A 22115-nucleotide genomic window follows, 5' to 3' on the forward strand; every position below is an offset into this window, starting at 1 on the left:
GTGATTTGAGTATGTATACAATGAAACAATAATAATTTTTTTTTTGGTTGTTTTTCAGTTTTTAACTTTTATATTTTAATAATATATATTTATCTATAATATAACTAAATGAGGAGGTTAAGGGTATACTCGGCACCCCTAATCCCTCTCTTTAAGCCTAATTCTCCATCCTAATTAATTATTATTTTTTCTATACTTTTATTAATTTTCTAGATTGACCTATATTCTATTAAAAAATATATAAAAAAAATCTTTTTATCCTTAAAACTCTTTCAAAATTTATTATATATATACAACTTAGGAAAAACACTCACGAATTCTCAACAACAACAAAAAAAGGTTCGAGTACCTCACAAATTATCAAAAAAAAAAAAAAAATCGACTTACTCAACAAATAAGAAAGGTTTTTTTAATATATTTTGTTCATGTTTAATCATTATTCTTTGACATAAAAAAAATCAATTTAATCAACAAACAAAAAATTATTTTTTTAATATATATTTTGCTTATGTTTAATCATTATTATTTGACATTGAATTCTTATGTTATTATTATTATTCATCTCTTTTAATTTAGTTCTAAGAAAAAACCCTCAGGAATTCCCAACGAAAAAAAAGTTCACTACCTCACGAATTCTCAACAAAAGAAAAAAAAAGTTCGACTTACTCAACAAACAAAAAGCGTTTATATATATATATATATATATTATTCATGTTTAATCATTATTATTTGACATTGAATTCTTAATGTTATTATTATTATTCATTTATTTTAATTTAGTTTGTTGTCTATTAGAGGTTGATCATGGCTTATTCTTCAACTACAATAAAATAGGACCACATTAGTTCATCTTGAAGATATTAACATAACACATGTTAACAATCATCTACGACTTCGTGTTGTGCATATATGGACTATTTCAGATTGTAACAACTCGAAGAAAATCAAAGTATTCGAGATGGTCTTTGTTATTGATATGTATTTTTATAATTATATAAAAGTTTATACCATATATGCATATTTATTTTTGGGTTTTTTTTCTAAAAATGTTGCATATTTGTTTTTGGCCTTCTTTTCTTTCTTTGGACACATATAAATACATAATCTAAGAAAAAGGGATAGGAATTTGTATTTGGTTACAACTTCAGGAGATCGAAAGATCCAACTGCTTTTTTTTCACCTATTTCATTATCTAACATTTTTTCCTTCTTTATAAATTTTCTATTTAACTAATTATTACAAATTAATAAACAAAAGTAACGAATTTGCAAATAAAAAAAAATTGAAAATAGGGGTTAATTGGAATCAATATTGATATAGAGTTAATCTTCATATGTTTCGTTATTTAATTTGTACTTAATCTATTTGAATTTTATATAGTTTTTATTTAACATACTTCTATTATTTTTAAAAACTTTGATTTATATATTTTGTTTAACGACTATCCTTATACCCAATACTTAGAATTAATAGAGCTAAAAACATCAGAAAATATACTACACCCCCTCTTCCCAGACAACAACTTAGCGGTGCACGATCAATAATATATGATGTACGGATCACCGCTCCCTTTAAAAATGCATACCCTATCCCCATTAACGTTATATCCATTTATACATGAAAGAATAAACCTTTTACAGGGTTACCAAGATTCAAACCCTTTGTGGGCGCAACAAAGTTAGGTGTTAGACTGCCAGCTATTTATCCGATATGTGTTTAAAAAAAAATAAAATAATGGACGCCTTAAATTGGAAATATTAATTTGGGAGAAAGAAAGAAACGGAAGGAGACATTACCATTAATCACCGCCCAAAACCAGGGTTGTTTGAAATTCAAATTTATTACCCTCCCACTCTTCAGTACTCATACATTCTGTAGATCATTTTTCCGACACCGGAAGAATCATTTTACCCAAAAGTTCTGAAGAAAATAAAATGGATCAAAAACAAGAGCAGCAAATCCCATCACCAATGTTTCGGGATATATCGAATTTCAAAACCCCAAGAAAAACAAACCCTAAAACTCACAATTTTGAAACACCATTCTTCACTGCTTCTAAACAAACTCCTAAGTCGTCATTCTCGAGTGTTCGCCACGGCCCCCGGTATTCCCTTGCTGCTAAAAAACTCAAAGCGGTCGAACTCGAGCAATCAAAATCTTCAAGAAAGACTCAAACTGATAAAGAAAAGTCTTTGAAGTCGTTAGCGAAATCTTTAACGGTTTGGCTTAATTTCTTGTTTGAAAACCCCAGGTTTGGATTTCTTTCAAAACCCATTTCCAAACACCCCCTTAATTTTTTATTTTTTTTGGTTATCATGTTTCTTGATTGATTGACTTGTTTTTTGTTTTTCAAAAATTGAAGGTCTTGTGGTATTGAGATATCGAGATTTAATGGTGAAGATTCTTGTGATGAGTCATCATCTGCTGTGTTTTCGGGTGGGAAGAGGTATAGTGCGTCTCACTGCGGTGGAGTGGCAGTGGATCGAGAATGGCGTGGCCCAAAACGTCAAAAAGATATGTTGTGGGTTTATAAGGGTGAAGCGGAAAACAAGTTTTCGAGTTCTAGTTATTCGCGCTTGAAGGTTTCCCTTGGGGATATTTGCAGCTTGGATGATTTGAACGAGAGAATGTCCCTTTATTTGAGCCTTACTAGTTGCCACGAGATTCTTGATGTCATGACTCGTGTTGCAAAGGTACGTTTGTTTGTTTGTTTTCTTTACGTGCTTACTATGATAATAAATAGTTTAAAAATGATTATTTAAAAAGAAATAAATAGTTGAAATAGTTCTGTGCTCAATTTACTAAGATGTCTGTTTACTCATCAAGCCTTATTAGTTGCCCCAAGATTGTTGATGTTATGACTTGGGTTACGAAAGGTTGTTTGTTGTATCTATATGGGCGTGTGTTAGATATGGTGATAACATATAGCGAATAAAGTGTTGTGGCTGATTTACTATAACGTCGTGCTACTTGAGCCTTCCTAGTTGCAACGAAATTCTTGATGTCATGACTCATCTTACAAAGGTTTGTTACTTTGTTTGTTTTTCTTTATGTGCGTATGTTAGTTATCACGATATCAGATAATAGTTAAAACAGTTTCGTGCCTGATTACTTAACCTTTGAGATTATAGATAATAGATAATGTAATGTTGATTTACTTAAGCCTTATTAGTTGCCTCGATATACTTGATGCCATGTCTTGTGCTACAAAAAGTTACTAACTGTTTCTCTATTGGCTAATGTTTTTATAGATCTACAGTGTTTGTTGTTTATTTATGGGCTTATGTTAGGTATAGACTTACAGATCTATAGCTAATAATAACAAATAGTTGAAATGGTTTCTTGGCTGATTGGTATAAGATATTCGCATTTCAGAATATTGATGAAGGAAGACTAAAGATGAAGGCTCATTGCCCGATAGTTACTGATGTAGGAATGAAAGAGAATGCCTTGAAGGTCTTAATGAGTTATAACCCTGTTTGGTTAAGGATTGGGCTTTATATAATATTTGGTGGTGAATCATTGTTGCCAAAGCCAAACATTGATATGACTTTGGAACACGAAATTTCCTTTTTGAAAATGGTAGCTGAAAAATTGTTCTTTTCGCATTCTGGACTAGCAAAGGCCTACATTTATAACAAGTTGGTTGACGGGTTGTACAGACCGGGTTATTATGAAAAACTGGGGAGTGTTATCTTAAAGAAGTTTTTATTGCTAGCTCTCATACTTGATCGAGCTAAATCACACAGCAGCTTGCCTATCAGTTATGGTATAGATGGCCTTGATGGTGGTTCACCTATGTTGTTCACACCTCGAGCAACTATCAAATCAAGTGGTGAAGTGATTTCTGGTAAATACGATTTGTATCTCATTATGTATCAAATTCGTACGTCTACAACTTATTGCCTGACTTTGGAAGTTACCTGATTAATGGTTTTTGGCATGCGTAGATTTCTTATCACCTGATGTCATGCATGGAGTTGGTAATCTTCTTACACACCTCACAATTATAGGGTACAAGGTTTCTTACCAACAGGTCTGTTAGAAGTGATCTAAATAATGGTTTTATTATTCCACATGTTACTTGAAATATATGTGCCCGAGGGGTTTAAAGATTCATACAATTGATTGTGTTCTTGTTTATATTGTGCAGAATCCTCTTGTCAAGTATGAATTCAAGGTGACTGATCTTTTTCATGATCTACAAGATGGGGTCCTTCTATGTAGAGTCATTCAACTCTTACAACATGACACCTCTATTCTTAAGGTTGGTTTATTAAACTAAAGCAACGCTAAATGTCTTCAATTCCTATGTAACCACACACAAGGTTAAATTTCGTTCTTTGTTGGGCAGAAAGTGGTTGTCCCATCAGATGATCGAAAGAAGCATTTGGTAAACTGTGAGATTTCTCTAAAATATCTGAAGCAGATTCGAGTTCCATTATGTGATGAAGATGGAACTGAGATTTTAACAGAAGATATTGTTAATGGTGATAAGGAGCTTATAATCTCACTACTATGGAATATCTTTGTTCATCTACAGGTTTAGTTGAAATTTTAATACTTTAAGTAAATAAAAGTTCTTATTTCTAATGATTAATTGGAGTTTGTATATTACCTGCAGTTGCCACTTCTGATCAACAACAAACATGTATGTGATGAAATCACCAATATTCGTGGACCTCAAGTGGTAGGCATTTTATTTCTGTAAATTCCACAATTTTTAAATTGCTAACAAGTGTTAGACTGGTTAGACTGTCATATTTGTGGTAAATTTTATGCTTGTAGCAAATGCTAAAAACAATTGAATTTTGCAAGAATGTGATGATAAGGTTTTTTTTTTGGGTAAGACGCGAGGATAATTATGTTAATATAAATGATATTTTTTATTTTGAAAGCATGTCAAGGAAAAGTTTGAAACATACTATTTGATTCAGGGGAAAGTTGTTTCAAATCATTTAAGACATAATTTTGTCAAGTTTTATCCATAGGCTTTTCTGCATCTTAGCAGATATTTCCGAACACCTCAAGCCACCTGGAGATGCTTCTCGAGTGGATCAAGGTCAGATTACTTTTCAGTAACTTTACTTGTATGAAATAGTTGTATCATGTGAACTGTTAAGTAGTAACAGCGTTGAGTCTTTTTACCCTGTTCATGTATGCAGGCTATATGTGATAATTATGATTTGAAGGTTGAGAACTTTGCTTCATTGGTTGATGGTAAAGCCATGTGGTGCTTGCTTGATTTTTATTTTCGGAAAGAACACCCCGATACTAGGTCTAACAGAGTATGTACTCTTAGCATGTTAAAGTTATATTTTGCTCCTCTTTTTTCTATTATTATTTATGATAATTCTTATTGTTAACTCATCAAAGCAAGGAGTGGCTACTAGATAGACAATTAGTTCCGAGACTAAGAGATATCTTTATAAATCTCTAGGACCTAAAGGAAGCAAACAAAGTATCAATTATGTCAGCTTCAGATTATGTTGATGCAGTGCACAACTTCTTGCTGTCACAAAAGCTGACAACGCTTTTGGGAAATTTCCCAGAGGTATGTTAATTGTTATATACAAGTAAGAATTGTGACTTACTTCCTTGTCTGTCATTCTCTACTTTGAAGGGTAGAAAGTATAATTTTATATATCCTCTTATATATCTGTACCTAAATAATCAAAGTTTCTAAACACTCAACACTATCAAAAGTGATCATTACAACTCCATGTAGCATAGAAGCACATTGAAATTTCTATCTCCTGAACCACATCTCGTTATAGCTAATTATCTGATTCAATTATTAGAGAACTTGAATTTTTTGACTATTTTGAATTTTTTAAAAGCAGTTATGATCCCGTTTCTTGGTTTTCCCTGTTCAGGTTCTTCAAGTTAGTGATATACTTGAATATAAAGGTGCATGCAGCGATCGGGGTGTGATCATCCTGTTGGTTTTTCTCTCATCTCAGTTAATTGTCAAGAGAAATCTGGTAATGTCTATTCCGTCCACTTGAGGGGTTACTGTAAATACATTGGTGACTAGCATCTTTTTAACATTATGACACTCACTTTTCTATATACCAGCTACAGATAAACTTCCATAAGCTCTTAGGTCATAATCAAAATTCAGAAAGGAAATGTATCAGACGAGAAAAACTACTAGGAAATCATGAAAATATAGAAGAGGCTCATCAGAACCACAATGAAGGTTTCTAAAACTCGTAATCGTGGTTATACTTATTTGCAAAGTCGATTGGTTTTGTTACTGAATCTACCACGACTGTTTATTTTATGTATTTCTATTTTCATGTAGACCATGGGAAAAAATTTGAGACTATCATGGCTTGGTGGAAGGAAATGGCTCAACATAACAGCAAAGCTAATGAGACACCAGTTTACACAGCATTGCAAAAAGACGCAAGTGATAAGCAAAGAGGTTATTCTTTTTTTTTTTCTATCTTTAGTTGCACTTATAACATGGCCAAAACCCTTGTTTAATGACTCACATCCTTTACATATTGCTTAAGCAACATACACACGGCCGTAATAGACTGAAACATAAAGGTGACCATATGATATATATATATATATATACAGGCTCAATTAGGGGACTTAGTAACCGTTTTTTGTTGCATAATGAGTGCATTCAGAGCACTTGCGGAAATGTAATGTCAGTGAAGTTTACTGTGCTTCACTTTCTGTACAAAATCATCCATTTTACCTGTAGTGGTTACTTACTCCCGTTAAATAAGGAACATTTGGAATACATGTTGAGATAAACGCAATGATGGAGATAATGTGATCTTATTAGTACTTGATTATGTTTTGTAAAGATGTTTTCTGATGACTGTTATAATAATGTTTCTTACTGGTTGCAGAAAATGCTGCAAAAATCATACAATCAAGTTTCAGGAAATTGGTTGAACACCAGAAGTATAAAAGAACAAGGAATACAATTTATTATCTGCAGACTGCTATCCGTGTTTGGCTAACTGTTAAGAATATCTCATCCATTACAAAGCTCAGTACAATTAAGATCGATGAACCATCATGCGGTATTAAGCTTATATTTTAGCTTTTCATCTCATTTATACATTTCTAATATCTTATCATTCCAATCTAGCTCTTAATTTTTACAGATGAAACGAACCGGTCAAAAAGGATTTCCAGATGTTTAGTTGACAGACATGCTTTCATCAAACTCAAACGTTCTGTAGTAATCGTTCAACATGCCGTGCGATATTTTATTAACCAAAAGCGTCAAACTGATGCCGCCGTAGTAATTCAGAAATGCATTCGTAGTTGGATATTAAGGAAAAGCTTCTTGGAGCAAAAGCAAGCGGCGAAAAGAATTGAAATTCATTTTCATGGATGGCTACTAAGAAAAAGTTTGTTGAATCAGAAGCAAGCAACGGTAAAAATTCAAAGTTGTTATCGCAGATATCTTGTTAGGAAGAGTTTCTTGAGTCATAAACAAGCAGCAACAAGAATCCAAAGTCACTATCGCCAATGGTTGTCAAGAAACTGTTTCCTGAAAACGAAGCAAGCAGTTATGAAGCTGCAAAGGGTATATAGGTTTACAAAATACATGAAGCACTACAAACTTGAAAATAAGTCAGCGGTCACTATTCAGTCACATACACGGGGATGGATTGCTCGTAGAGCAGCATGCAGGTGTAGGCATGTCATCGTTCTCATCCAAGTAAGACGTTAATATATATGCATTAAAATGGCACCTATCAGTTATGTACATTCTATATATGTCCATGGGGCATGCATATTGTAGTAATGATCGTATTTTCAATATAAGCTGTATAAAAAGTATACAATTGTAAGTGCTTCAATAAGAGCCGATTTCTCCGTAAGCCTTTGTGCAAGTGCGGAGATTTTTACAATTTCTCTCCACTTTTAAGAGTCTCGAATGACATGTACAACCATTTAATTTGTTCTAGTGCAACTGTTCTGTTGACGTTGGTGAGGAAAAATATTATATCTGTTTTATTTTATCCTAAAGATCATCACTTTTGTAATCTTATGAATGCAGAGTATTTGCCGTGGTTGGTTGACGAGAAGGAGGTTTCTGTTGCAAAAGGAGGCTGCAACAAGGATCCAAAGTGATTTTCGGTGTTTTAAAAGCTTCAAGGCTTTCAAATGCTATACAAATTCTGCTATTGTAATCCAGCAAATTGTAAGGGGGTGCATTGCTAGAAAGATCACTTCAAGTAAGTCTGGTTGTTTTAATTATTTAACTTATTTTAGCCATTTGAACGTTGAGACCCACATACACTGTTAGAAGTCTATATTGTATTTTGATTATACTGATATCGAACATGTTAAATTGTATGGAACAAAGGGTTGTCTTCGAATCAAGAAGATGCAAGATCAGACTGCAATCATGATGGCATATTACAATCCCAAACAAGAACAGAATCAGCAATAGTGATCCAATCAAATGTTCGAGGGTGGATTGCTAGAAGAGCAACAGCTCAAAGGAGACATCGTATTGCAGTGATCCAAGTGGGTAACATAAACTTTTGTTCTTAAGTTCATTATGCCCAACAGGTAAGGCAATAACTGTGAACTGAATCTTGTTTACAGTCTTATTGGAAAGGGTATGTTGAGCGAAAACATGCAAGAGGAAAGCTATCAGATATACGATTGAGGGTGCAGATGGCTGCTGTGAATGTGGACGATGGCATGCGTATAATTAACAGGCTCATTGCAGCACTTTCAGAACTGAAAAATACGAAGAGTGTTAGTGGCATCCTTCATACTTGTGCAACTCTTGGTAAGCATCCTCTTTATTAAGGTCTGATTCATTTGGATCATTCAGGTTTTTTAAGAAAATGGAGATTAGGACCCAGTGCACTCCTATATTGCAATTTTGCGCATAATTTATGCAACACTCTTTTAAAACAGAATAAAAAAGGCCAAGGTCTAATTATTACTACTATATTTTCATTGCGAGCTTGGATCCCAAATAGGGAAAATAGAGTCAGGCTCGTGTTTGTGGCAAAATTGCACAAATGAATAGTACACAGGTTCTTTATGCAAGGTGATTTTGAATGCAACTGTTTATTTCAATTTCGTCATTCAACATGTTCATTATGTGGGTCCCTATTTTCGTGTAATGAGAGCAATGAGAGAGAGTGTTTCTACTTGTTTTGGCCATTCGATGTTAGACGAATGAAGTTGTGACCCAGGATTATTTTTTCATAGATATGGCTACACTACACTCTCAGAAATGCTGTGAGAAGCTTGTGGATGCTGGGGCCATCAATACACTACTTGAACTAATCCGTTCAATTAGTCAAAGCATTGCTGATCAGGAGGTTCTAAGGCACACACTTTCTACTTTTAGAAACCTTACACGACATCCTCATTTGAATGAAGAGGTCATTGGCACTTCTGGATCGTGTCAGATAATTCTACGGGAATTCATAAGGTATGCAAAGACTTTAAATTTCTTCACTATATGGTTTGTATTCATATAACAGGATTCCTGTTTTACTTAATCAAATGCTCCTATTATTGGGATGCAGGAACAAGGAAGACACATACTTTATTGCAGCTGATGTTCTGCGAAATATATGTTCGAACAAGAAAGGTGTTGAAGGATTGCGTAATCTACATGCATTAGTAAAGAGATTGCATAATCTTCTTGAAGATCTTAAGAAGAAAGCAGGCAACAAAAGGTAAAAAAAAAATATACTATTCATTTCTTTGGATGGTTGCTATAAAGCTCTCTTGTAATTCGTTAATTCTTTAATTGCATATGCAGGAATCCACGAACCATGGCAACAAAGGAACAGACAGATCGAAGATTGAAAGAAGCCGTTCAAATTTTAAAATTGATAACCAAAGGGTAAGACAGATTCCAACCTGGAAGCATTGTGGTTTTGTTTTTCTCTTTTAGTTATTAGGGATTTTTCTGCAGGAAATCTAGCTTGATTTAGAACATACATTTTGTGCTGATCCAAGGATTGAAGTACTAGGATTTTGGATGAATTTGTAAATTGGAACTGTCATCTTATTGAATTTGAAGTTAGATAATCAATCATTTAGTCTTCCAAATCCATCATACACAAGATGAATGACAACCATATCAAACATATATGTTTTGACAATTAGTGGTTGCTTTCTGTATCGATCAACTAAACCCTACATCTAAATGAATTTAACATATCTCCCCACAACAATGCCATTATAAGCACCTTAAATATTATCAAATTCAACAAAAGTTTTCAAGTTTGAAGGATTCAAGCAGCCCTAGCAAGATTTTCCTTTTGCTGTGGCAGATCGGCTGGTTCAACGTAAAAACCCTTTCTAACAAAAGATCTTGGCACAGTAACTGTCAACACCCCATTTTCGTGACAAGCAGAAATTCCATCCACATCAATGGTATCTGGCAGCCTGAATTTTCTCATAAAAGTCCGACCACCAGCGGTTGTCACAGTATCATCTGCTGATTCTGTACGAATAATAAGATACATCGAGTCTTCAACTTCCACACAAATTTCCTCTTTTCTAACACCTGCATACATATGTAAACCACCCCGAATAAATAAACTAAAAAAAGGTTTTTAAAAAAAAATCCTTGTAATCTGGATTTATGTAACATACAACAAAACTTTAACCATTTAACATCAAGAAATGCATAGGTAAACCACACCATTTGGATATTTGGCTCAAGACCTGCCCCTAAGAAGGTGTCGTCTTTAACATTCAACAAAACTTAGTAATATCAAGAAATGAAGATAGGTTACCAGGGATCTCGGCTATGAAAATGTGAGATTCAGGGGTTTCGTTCTGATCAACGTGATTATTGGGTTTGAGGTAAGGAAACAAAAGTTGCAAGGGAAAATAAGAATGCCAAGAAGTACGGTAGAATTCCATTTCTCTTGCTTTTTTTACAGAAAATTTTCTTGGCAAAAAAGAACCAAGATCTGATAATTCTGGGAAAAGAAACAAAAACAGATAGGAAGAATGAAAAGGGAGGAATGGTTGGTTTGCTTTATTATATAGTTACAATTTGGGTGGTTTGTTTGAAGCACTGCTTTATTAAAGGGTTGGAGTTTGGCCATTGCCATTTAACAAAAAACACAAAACCCTATCCATTCAAGATATTTTTGTTTAATAATTTGTCACTGAATTTGAGGTTCTGATTGAGAATTTTATAATGGAGAAATGACTTATTTATCCTCTAGTATAAATCATAATTAATTTTTTTTTTTTTTTAAATAAATCATAATTAAGTGGATATGAATTTGCCAAAGTTTCCTTTATTGGTGCTAATTAAAAGCCTTCCAAAAGTCATTATTATACATGAGAACTTGGAGTCTTGGACTGGCCACAATATCACATTACACATTTCTCAGAAAAGTGTAAATTCTATAAATAAAAAAATAAAAATTTAACCAATATCATAAAAGTAACATGCATGTCAGTAGCTGCAAGCTTTTCCTTTTTGGCTTTTCCAACAAAAGAGTAAGATAACTTAAGGGCAAGTGTGTAGTTAGCTTGTTTTATCAGCAAAAACCATCGGCAAGTATCAACTACACTATAGCACGTGTATCGACTAGTTTTGGCTATATATATTGGCATGTTTTGGCCGATCCTTGTGAACGTTAGGAGCGTGTACTTGTGACCTTTTTTTTGGTTCTTGTGCCAATCCTCTTTACTTCGCCAGAAACCTAAAAAATCAATTTAGGGGTTTTCGATTTTGAGGCTTGATCTACGTTTTTCTTGGATTCTATTGCCGGAATACGTGCCGATAAAACTTGCCAATGCTCCTAACGTGATATATCACCCTTTCCGGTGAGATCCGAAACCCCTTTTTGGGGTTTCCGGTCGTGACGGGCCAAAAACATTCACTTTTTACGGCCAAAACTTTGTTTGGCTTGTGCAAGGGTGTAGTTGGTTATGTGATTACTTGTTGGTTCAGTTTTCCGGCGATCCCGTTTTTGGGGTTTCCGGGTTAATTGATATGGTTCCTGTTGCTTTTGTTGGTTCGATTTTTGGGCGAGCCCTTTCTTGGGTTCCCTGTGAACTGCTGGTGCTGCTGCATGTTACATCGGTTTTACGGTGAGCCCTTTCTTGGGTTTTCCGATGAGAGTGTTGCTGCTGCTGTTGCTACGGCGACTGTGGTTTTCCGGCGATCCCTTTTTGGGGTTTATGGTTAACTGTTGCTGCTGCTGGTTCTGCTACTTACGACGGTTTGTTTTCCGGCGAACCTGTTCTTGGGTTTCCGGCTATACTGCTGTTGCTTATACGTATATTTATGTATATTTATTGTTTTACATTGCTGTTAATTGCTTGTTTGTGATTAGCTTGGTAGTGTAGCGGTAGCATTGCCGGATTTTGTTATATTAAAGCAATAGGTAGCCGAAAAAAGTAGTTCTTAGCCGATGATGATATCGTTGAACAGTTTTTTAGGTTGCCAGTTAAATAGGCCATGATGATACAAATGTTCCTAAAAATGGGATTCAGATGATTCGAGGCGTATCTTGGCGGGGTAAACCTTCGGGTTAGCAGCCATGGCGTCTCCGACTTCCGAAATTCCCGACCCCCAAATTATGAGCCCAAGTTTTATTTTATACAAAAAAGGTCATTTTTCGGCAAGTTTTATTCATATTTCGGTTACCTTTGCTGTGTTATGAAATTGACGAGTTTTGTTTTCTATACCACTAATTTTGGCTAGTTTTTGGCAACGCCACATGCCGATTTATCATTCTTCGAAACATGCCAAAACTTGCCAATTTGCCAAAAAAATTGGCACTACACCCTTGCCCCTTATTAAAAAAATGCATGTAAATATGTTATTATTGGCTGATGTGGGGTTTTTCCACTCAGTAGACTCATGTCACTTAGGAGAAATTCAGGGTTCATCCCTAGCATAAATGTGTTTAGAAATAGTTGGGGTATTTTAGGAGTAAAAATAGAGATGATGCAACGTTTAGCCTCTAAATAATGTGTAGTTACTGACATATAGTTATGTATAAATAATGGCTTATTGTGTAGAATTCCCGTGTACTTTTTTTTGTTTCTTTTCAGAGCATCGAACTGTTATTAGCTCAATTAGGTTATCTAAGGATAGTTTTGCATCCCTTTTGTCATTTAAGAAAGCATCATCTTCCCAGTTCTAAACCAAATTGCTCACAGTATCTCGTAAACAACATTTTCAAATGTCCATCCATACTGTAATAAATCCCTAACGCTTTCAGAATCTAAAATCAAAGTCAATTAAAAGTAAACATTGATAGAAAGATTCTGGCCAACAACTATGAAAAAAACTTTAACATGATATACCGAAAAAGATTCAAGCTTTAATCTTTCAAGTCAAATCCCAGGACCAAATCCAGATAATTTCTCTAATCCTAGTAAATACCTAAACCATTACTGGATATGGAAAGATGTAATTAATGGGCATAACTTTTAGATAAAAGTTAAAATAATATAAACGGGGATCACCAAAATACTAGAAAGAACAAAGTAAATTGCATAATAATGTTGTATTAAAAGGTACTGTATACAAATTTCATATCAGTATTGCATAATGTATATACGGAATCGAAAGACCTTATAATGAAGATTTTTGGTTGACCTTACTCAATATCCACATCCATCCAATGTCTTCCAAACATGAACTCACCACTGGTTCAATTGTTCAAATGATGTTATCACAACATTTTTATCAAATCAGTTCGATATCGGCTAACCACTAAAATAATAACAGCACAATGCAATGACGGTGATTCGGCGACGCTGGTAGAGGAGCCGACGGCGGTTGCATGGTTATTAATGGATAGAGATTCTTAAAGTTGCTTCAGGTAAAGTTCTAACAACTTTAACCAATTGAAATAGAGGTCAAAATTAGATAGTTAAGTTTTAATCTTGATAATTGATTTTAATATAATAGCGTAAGATAATCCAAATTTACCTATAAAATTAGATTAACTTTAGAAATTCTTATCCAAAAACAAATGATGTAAAAAGATAGTATAGTTATGTTAAGTGTTGGCGTAGAAAAATAATTAATATGATTCGAAGTTTCTAAAATTTAGAAAATGCAAAATGAAAATTGGAAAACAATAGAATTGTGTTTTTTAATTTCCCATGGAAAAGTGAAAAACGATGTTTTTTGTTTTCTTGAAAATCGTTTTGGAAGACTATGATTTGATTGTGTTTTCTGTTTTCCACGTTTTTTTGAAACACAACAATAGAAAACAAACGTTTTTTTTCTCAACTAAACGCCCACTTAGGGGTTTTATACTTTTATACCCAATAGTGGATAGTTGGTCGGTGCATAAACTGTCCCAACTGGTCATTATGTAACATTTGTGAACTTTGACTTGGTTTGGCTTGTAATTTAATGTAAATGATTTTAATGATTTAATGATAAATCCCGAACATTTTGTTGATAATTTTAAGTTTGTTTATTATGTTTATACGACTTAATTTTAGCATTTAATTAGATAATGAATAGCCATTAGTCAAAATTCAAGACTCTCTATACATGCCCATTCCTCTGACTTATTATTAATTTTGTGTTAGTAGGGGAAGGAATAAATACCTCCATCCTTTCCAACTCCCAGGGCCGTGCTACTAGGGAGGGAAACTTCAAAAGTAAACGTCAGACGATCATCAATAAATAAATAAATCAATTTTATATAACAGAAAGAACAAAAGTTAATCAATAAGTCGTCTTCAATTCCCCGACGACTATTCGAATTCATCCTACGTTTTATTTAATCGTTCTTGTTTGTCAACACCTTTTTTTTTTCCACACACACAGTTGATTGAATCCGCAGGTTTACACCCCTCCCTCCTCCTTTTTTTTTTTTTATTTTTAATTCCTTCCTATTTATTCCATATATACATTCATCTTCTTAATTTGGTAGGATCATCATACCTAGACTAGATCGGTATTTTTTATTTAATTACAGACAATTTGTATTTCAGAATTGTGTGCCTCCAGCTTTTTCAAACTGTTATATATATATACACGTATAGGGGTAGGGTTAATGTGAGAACCACTAGTTTCCTTCCTCTTTCTCCTTTTTGGTGTGGTTTTTGAATTTTTGTTTGTTTCCTTTTCTTTTAATAAAACCCATTCTAAAAAAAATTTAACCTTTTTTTCTTTTAAATAAAAAATCGTATTGGTTATGCGTTGAAAACGTATGGATACGGTACAGGCCTTGTTCTAAAGGGGCGGCGATTCACGAGATAAGGACGGTTGGATATTAAACCCTCAGAGATGGTTTTGTAGTGGTTCGCACGGTTCTCTCAATTATTTTGGTTCTCACTTGATCACTTCACTACGCGGTATATATCCCCATGTGTGTGTGTGTGTGTGTGTATTCGTATTATCTGTATTTGACGTCTTGTAAGTTGTATGTAGTTGATGTGACAACTTATATGGCAGCCACACTAGCCAGGGGAAAATAAATCACTTGCTACTTGACTAAGTAAAAGGTGGTTAGGCAGGCTACATTTAAAAGTAAGAAATACATATGTTTGTTACACACAAAAGACGTATGGCCTGGAAATATGATGTATAGGCTTTTTTGAATACTTTTTCATGGACTTAGCCTTTCGTTTTATGATTGGTTGATTAAGTTGTTTTTGATCTATGGAAATGCTTGTATAGCTTCATGATTTGGATGCTTTTTTTGCTACCAGGTTCATGATGTTGATTTCTTAATGCATGTAGTAGATAATTTTTGTACTCTAGATGTTTTTGGTTTTTTTTTTTTTTTTATTGAGATTACCTTTTCTTTATATATATTTGAACGGAGGTTACCTTTTATTTATAGTCGTTATTATGGTTGCTTCAAATGATGTTTATGTATGAACCGATTTGTTTGTTTAAATGAATTATAGGTGTAGGCGAGGATCGTGTTCTGTATTTTGTCAAGAGTATTGTGTTTTGTTGAGACTTTTTAACAATGAGTGTGATTGGGTTTGATATTGGGAATGAGAGCTGTGTTATTGCTGCTGCGAAACGTGGTGGGATTGATGTATTGTTGAATGATGAATCAAAGCGTGAGACGCCATCTGTGGTGTCATTTGGTGAGAAGCAAAGGTTTTTGGGCTCTGCAGGGGCTGCATCTGCTACTGCCAATCCAAAATCAACCATATCTCAGGTCAAGAGGTTAATTGGTAGGGTGTATAAGGACCCGGTTGTGCAGGAAGATCTTAAGTTGCTCCCTTTCGTGACTAGTGAGGGGCCTCGTGGTGGAATCTTGATTGAGTTGGAGTACTTGAAACAGAAAATGAAGTTTACTCCTGTAGAGATTTTGGGGATGTTGTTTACACATCTAAAGCAGATAGCAGAAAAAAATCTTGAATCTGCTGTTGTAGACTGTGTGATTGGGATTCCATCTTATTTTACGGACTTGCAAAGACGTGAGTACCTTGATGCTGCATTTATTGCTGGCTTAAATCCTTTGAGGTTGATGCATGATTGTACTGCTACTGCATTAGGTTACGGCATGTACAAGACTGATCTCTCCGATTCAGGGCAAACAAATGTTGTATTTGTTGACATTGGGCATTGTGACACTCAGGTGACCGTTGCCGCTTTTCAAGAAGGCAAAATGAAAATATTGTCTCATTCGTTTGATCAGAACTTGGGAGGTAGAGATTTTGATGAAGTTTTATTCACGTATTTTGCAACACAGTTTAAAGAGAAACAAAATATCGATGTTTATTCCAATGCCCGTGCTTCTGTAAGACTTAGAACATCATGTGAGAAAGTGAAGAAAGTTCTGAGTGCTAATGCAGAAGCACCACTTAGTATTGATTGTCTAATTGGAGATCAAGATGTGAGAGGAATAATAACGAGGGAAGAGTTTGAGAAACTGTCATCTGATTTGTTAAAAAGAGTTACGGTGCCTTGTCTTAAGGCCTTAGAGGACTCTGGCCTAACCATTGATAAGCTATCTACTATTGAGCTTGTTGGTTCTGGATCCCGTATACCAGCTATTACCAAAATTTTAACTTCTTTTTTTCAGAAAGAACCAACAAGAACTCTAAATGCTAGTGAATGTGTTGCTAGAGGATGTGCTCTTCGTTGTGCAATGCTTAGCCCTACTCAAAAAGTTCGAGACTATAAGGTATGTCTCGAATACTCTTTTGCAATTATGTGTTGCATGTCCATACTTTTCTATAGGCATATTCGTAAACTGAGTTTTCTAACTAGCATCACTGATATACGTGAACCTCCATATGTTTCTCTGATGTTATATTCGTCTCAGTATGTTTTAAGTTATCCTTTAAGGTAACAGTACAATAATCAAATGAGCTTTACTATAAAAAAAATTTATTCTTAAGCCAATCAAGTAACACAATCTTTAGTAATTTTTGACAAATGTTACCTGTCCCTATTGAACTAGTTTTATATTTTATTTGGCTTTCATTCTTTTGATACTTGATGCGTATTTGAGAAGTCAAAAGCAGGTATGTTTGAACAACAATAAACCCAACCATCTGAATTCGCAGATTGGCTGTTATAACTGATGTTTTTGGAAATCACAGTTTATTTCGAGTTTCTACCCTGCTCGGGAATAAAAATGTGTACTGTATATATGGAGTTATTGACCTTTGAGTTGGAGTTCTTGTACTCCAACTAGAATGAAAAGGGCAGTGAACTGCTTGAGGCATCCATTTTGGTTTAGCTGGGATCTGTCTAGAACTCTATTGCCTTTGCTTTTAGTCATTATAGACGGAACTTAATATCACTAGCATTTTGCATGCACACGTATGCATCTTTGTCACCAGTTTACCTCTACTCTGTAAGTTCCTATGTTTTGTTACTCATTGTTTGCAGGTTAAAGATATATTTCCTTACTCAATAGCTCTTCCTTTAGATGAACTGGAAGACAAATCACATCAAGAGTTGATGATCTTTCCAAAAGGGAGTCCATTGCCATGCCATTTTTTGCTTAAACATCATGGAAAAAATTCATTTTATTTCCAGGTTTTATACTCCAACAAGATGGATGTCCCTACAGGAATATCACCTATAGTTGGTCGCTTTTCTGTAAGAATCTCATACATCTGTCTCATACATGTTTGATAGGAATGTGTACATAAATTTGCTACACTTTGTCTATTTGTACCTTTTAGTTAATAATTAAATGTTGTTTTAGATCGGATCGTCTGAAACTCCTGCTTCAGAACAGGCGAATGTTGAATTAAAGATGAAGCTTAATGACCATGGAATTGTTGAAATAAAATCGGCATCAGTAAGTATTGCTTCTTAACCCAACTATGAACAGGATTTATTTGGTCTGATTGTGAGAATGGCTTCACTAAAAGTATCTGTTGTTGATCTCAATTATGTTCATGGCTCAGCTTGTAGAAGAGCAACGCCATGCTTTTCTGGATTACTTTGCTTACCCGCAGAGGATGGTGGTTGATAATCTTGCATATTCTGACAATTTAGATGTTGCTACTACGGAAGATGAGCTACTTAAAGCTCAAGAAAAAGAATTAATGTTGTCAGAGCAAGATAAAAAGGTGGAGCAAACTAAGGACGAAAGGAACACCCTGGAGTCTTTTGTCTACGACACTCGTAGCAAGGTACTTGCTCAAAATAACCATATAACTGTTCATTGCCTGCCTGCTATTTTTTTGCTTGTGCTTTTAGTGACTAAAGTAAAACCTGCCTGGAGTCTTTTTTTTAATCTATCCTTTTCATCAGTAACGTTCTTGTAGAGCACTATGTTGTCATATGATCTGTTGAATTGACAGAACTTTTTATAATGTAGCTTTTGAGTGCCTACCGGAGCTTTGTCACAGATTCAGAGAAGGAGGAAATCACAAATCTGTTGCAAAAAACTGAAGACAGGCTATATGAAGACAGCGATGATGAATGTGAAGAAGACTATACTGGAAAACTTAAATATCTTAAAAAGGTGCCTAAAAATGCTAGCATTAATTATTAAACTGTTAGTTTCTTGTAACAGTGTCTACACATCTAACAACTGCTATTCAGTTATTGGATCCAATTGAAAGGAGATACAACTCACACAATGAGCAAAAAGCCAGAGCAGAAGTTACAAAAGCTATGCAAACATGCATCGAAAAATATCGTTCAGGCGCAAAATTAATGTCGCCTTCTCACAAGAAGGCTGAGGTATAATCCATCACATACGATCATATACCACTTTGACGGTTTGATGCATGAAAATATTTACTCCTTGTATCTCCATTTAACCAAATGATAAGTCTTTCTTTGAAGATTAGTGTAACTTGTAGTAACATTTTCGTGGTATTTCTTCTTGTGTTTCAGTAAAGATGGTAAGATGGATGGGTTGGATAATGTGGCACTTTTGGGTGTTTTTTTGGAAAATTTACAAATAATCTTTGCTTTTAACATGATCACAAAACCACATTATTACAATATCAGTGTAAATCTTTTAATAGAACAATTAAAAGTTCATTTTTAATGATTTTTCTGTTTCCAATGTATTAGTATCATTGAACTGAACCATTTAAAATTGCTCACTCTAAGATCGTGGTTACAGAAGGTGCAGCAACATTTGTATCTCCAGAGTCCAAACTATCATATTTCATCAAATGTAGTTCTGGGATTGTGTGACTATAAACTTATTCTCATGATATATGAAAGATGTAATCAAAGATAGCTGTTAAGTATTGATTGTGATTCTGGTCCCTCTGTCATCTCATTTTCACTTTTTATGACAGCTTTTAAAGGAATGCAATAGAGCTCAGGAGTGGTTGAATCGTCAACAGACCATACCTCGGATTAAAGAGGTCATAGTATTATTTGAGGGGTTAGTTTCAACCAACTTTTTTCTGATTGGGACTACTCTCAGATTTGGGATTGATAGCAGGATATTTTGAATGTTAGAGCTTAAGGAATGATATAGTGAGCATGATTGTTGGTTGAATAAAATATCGACCTGATCTCATTCATACTGTCATGTGTTGTGACATGTTACTTTCTGTTATTTTACAAAAAAGACGACTTAGGTCACTTTGTATGTGATACGAAGGATTGTGAAACTTTCCCTTAGTCCTCACTTTTATCATTAGCTTTTCACCTTATCATTTGTACTGTTAACTTTCCAGGAATTGCAAAGACATAATCGGGTCCCAACCTAAATTCGCTAATCACGATAAATCCATGCATCCAGACCAAAGGGACCGGCCAATCGTCTCGAACCAAAGAGATCAACCTGTGAACTCGGAACTAAGGGAACAACCTGGGAAATCTCGCCAAAGGGACCAACCCATGGATTCAAGCCAAAGTGACCAACTTGTGGATTCGAACGAAAGTCATCAGCATGCGGACCATAGAGATCTACCAGTGGACTTAAACCAAAGGGACCGTCCTGTGGACTCAGACCCAAGAAGCAAACTCGTGAACTCAAACCCAAGGAGCAAACCCGCGGACTCAAACCCAAGGAGCAAACCCACGGAATCGAAACAAAGGAACAAACCCGTCGACTCGAACGAAAGGAACAAACCTGTGGACCCGAACCAAATGGAACAAGCCGCGGCTTTGGACCAAAGAAACAAATCCGTGGACTCAATGCAAAGGAACAAACATGTGGACTTAAAACAGAGAAACAAACCCCCGATGGCTTTAAACCATATGAAGCAAGCTGTGGGCATGGACCAACCTGATGACATGGAACTCGATTAAAGATGTGAATATTTTTAGACTGGTGGGAGAATATTCAGGTATCCTACTTTCCTTGACTGCTTTTATGGATTGGCGTATTGGTTACTTTGACCTGTATCAACCGAAAAACAAGAAAAGCAAGTCATACTTTAGAGGTGAAAATGGAATTCTAGCTACTTTTGTGCTTTCATGGTCATTAGTGTTTTTTTCTTCTTTTTCTTTTGAAAACTTTGACTTTACATCCGTGATCTACATGTACTTTCATTCAGACATATGCTACTGGACACATTCAAAGTATATGCGTTAATTTGATAATTCAGCACTATTTTTATGATTTTTTCATGTTAATCGGAAGTTTTGTCACAAGGAATGCCGAGTATGATTCATTGACTAACTGGGTGATTGACTTTTATTCCTTCAAAAATTTTTGAAAGGTAAACTTTTATTCATAAACCCACCACAAATTGTTAGGGGAACAACATATTCACAAAATTATTTACAAGATGTTAAACGTGCACCAATCTTCCCGACTTAAATCTCTATACTTTGATTCATATAGAAAATGATCTTTTCCGTATCAACCTCAACTTCTGACAACCTATTGTCATTTCTGGCTCCCAAAAACACCAACACGCCACAAAAATGATCTCTTTCAATATTTTCTTCCATTGCTTTCCCATCCCCACATGCTTACGGAGGTATGGATATCAAATTATCAACCAATTAAGTCTTTCATCCTAAAAAAAGAAAACTCTCTAGCCTTGCACGGATGCACCCAAGTGTCAATATGCTCTTAAAAACAGATGTGTAAAGAAGATGCTCAGCAGTCTCGTTGGCCTCAACACATAAGCCACACGAACCTTCTTCAATGTATACATTGCATTTAGCAAGAGCCGTCGCTGTTGGTATTTGCTCTGTCTCGTGACTCCAAACAAAAATATTGCATTTTTCAAGAGTCCATTTGAAAACAAACCTATTGCTAAAATCCTGGTCACTCCTTAAATATTCATTAAGTGCGTGCCTTAACCGTCCCAACTCCACCTATCGCCACGATTAGACAAAGGAACAAACCCGTGGCCTCAAACAAAATGGAGCAAGCCGCTGACTTAAAATAAAGGAACAAACCCGTGGACTCGAACCAAAGGAACAAACATGTGGTCAAAAAACCAAATGGAGCAAGCAGTGGAGCAAGCAGTGGGCCCGAACCATGATAGTGATGATTGGGCATATCTTAAATGGTCTAATAATGATTAGTTGTATTCATTTTCAATAAGAATAAACCTACTTTGATATGTATTGTGTATATATTAGATTTGGACGAAAATGGTGTAAAAACATGAATAAAGATGATAAAAATGTTTTAAAATAGTGAAGGCCGTTTTTAATTTTATATAATTGATGATAATCTTGGAGCCGTAAATTTATGCTCAGAAAAAACAACTGGTCGTAATTTTCTGCTCCAGGG

At 34.8% G+C, this 22115-nt stretch overlaps 3 protein-coding genes across 3 annotated transcripts; 2 read left to right on the forward strand and 1 right to left on the reverse strand.

Moving 5' to 3' along the window:
* The first annotated feature begins 1934 nt into the window (after window positions 1–1934).
* On the forward strand, window positions 1935–10051 carry LOC122592269 (abnormal spindle-like microcephaly-associated protein). Its single transcript, XM_043764458.1, has 21 exons — window positions 1935–2251; window positions 2363–2693; window positions 3376–3850; window positions 3951–4036; window positions 4154–4267; window positions 4355–4543; window positions 4625–4690; window positions 5009–5062; window positions 5166–5288; window positions 5441–5554; window positions 5877–5984; window positions 6079–6202; window positions 6308–6430; window positions 6873–7049; window positions 7134–7696; window positions 8039–8216; window positions 8348–8511; window positions 8593–8782; window positions 9214–9439; window positions 9537–9689; window positions 9776–10051. The coding sequence occupies exons 1-21, from the start codon at window positions 1935–1937 to the stop codon at window positions 9861–9863; spliced, it is 3963 nt and encodes a 1320-aa protein (XP_043620393.1). The 3' UTR covers window positions 9864–10051.
* On the reverse strand, window positions 10003–11058 carry LOC122593077 (15.4 kDa class V heat shock protein). Its single transcript, XM_043765422.1, has 2 exons — window positions 10761–11058; window positions 10003–10528 (listed from the first exon to the last, which is right to left on the reverse strand). The coding sequence occupies exons 1-2, from the start codon at window positions 10888–10890 to the stop codon at window positions 10254–10256; spliced, it is 405 nt and encodes a 134-aa protein (XP_043621357.1). The 5' UTR covers window positions 10891–11058; the 3' UTR covers window positions 10003–10253.
* Window positions 11059–14621: 3563 nt separating this feature from the next.
* Window positions 14622–20984, forward strand: LOC122593569 (heat shock 70 kDa protein 16-like). Its single transcript, XM_043765995.1, has 9 exons — window positions 14622–14804; window positions 15877–17111; window positions 17825–18037; window positions 18147–18242; window positions 18352–18579; window positions 18768–18914; window positions 18995–19135; window positions 19708–19796; window positions 20095–20984. Exons 2-9 carry the CDS (start codon window positions 15942–15944, stop codon window positions 20669–20671), a joined length of 2661 nt encoding a protein of 886 aa, XP_043621930.1. The 5' UTR covers window positions 14622–14804; window positions 15877–15941; the 3' UTR covers window positions 20672–20984.
* The last annotated feature ends 1131 nt before the right edge of the window (window positions 20985–22115 follow it).

The sequence above is a fragment of the Erigeron canadensis genome, chromosome 3, assembly GCF_010389155.1.
Source record: "Erigeron canadensis isolate Cc75 chromosome 3, C_canadensis_v1, whole genome shotgun sequence".
NCBI lineage: Eukaryota > Viridiplantae > Streptophyta > Magnoliopsida > Asterales > Asteraceae > Erigeron > Erigeron canadensis.

Coding starts and splice junctions, on each gene's coding strand:
- LOC122593077 (XM_043765422.1), bottom strand. CDS start 10,890: ATGGAATTCTACCGTACTTCTTGGCATTCTTATTTTCCCTTGCAACTT. Junction 10,529..10,760: donor TTTCATAGCCGAGATCCCTG/GTAACCTATCTT, acceptor ATATGTATGCAG/GTGTTAGAAAAGAGGAAATT.
- LOC122593569 (XM_043765995.1), top strand. CDS start 15,942: ATGAGTGTGATTGGGTTTGATATTGGGAATGAGAGCTGTGTTATTGCT. Junction 18,915..18,994: donor AACTTAAATATCTTAAAAAG/GTGCCTAAAAAT, acceptor ACTGCTATTCAG/TTATTGGATCCAATTGAAAG. Junction 19,797..20,094: donor GTCATAGTATTATTTGAGGG/GTTAGTTTCAAC, acceptor TTAACTTTCCAG/GAATTGCAAAGACATAATCG.
- LOC122592269 (XM_043764458.1), top strand. CDS start 1,935: ATGGATCAAAAACAAGAGCAGCAAATCCCATCACCAATGTTTCGGGAT. Junction 5,985..6,078: donor TAATTGTCAAGAGAAATCTG/GTAATGTCTATT, acceptor TCTATATACCAG/CTACAGATAAACTTCCATAA. Junction 6,203..6,307: donor TCATCAGAACCACAATGAAG/GTTTCTAAAACT, acceptor ATTTTCATGTAG/ACCATGGGAAAAAATTTGAG.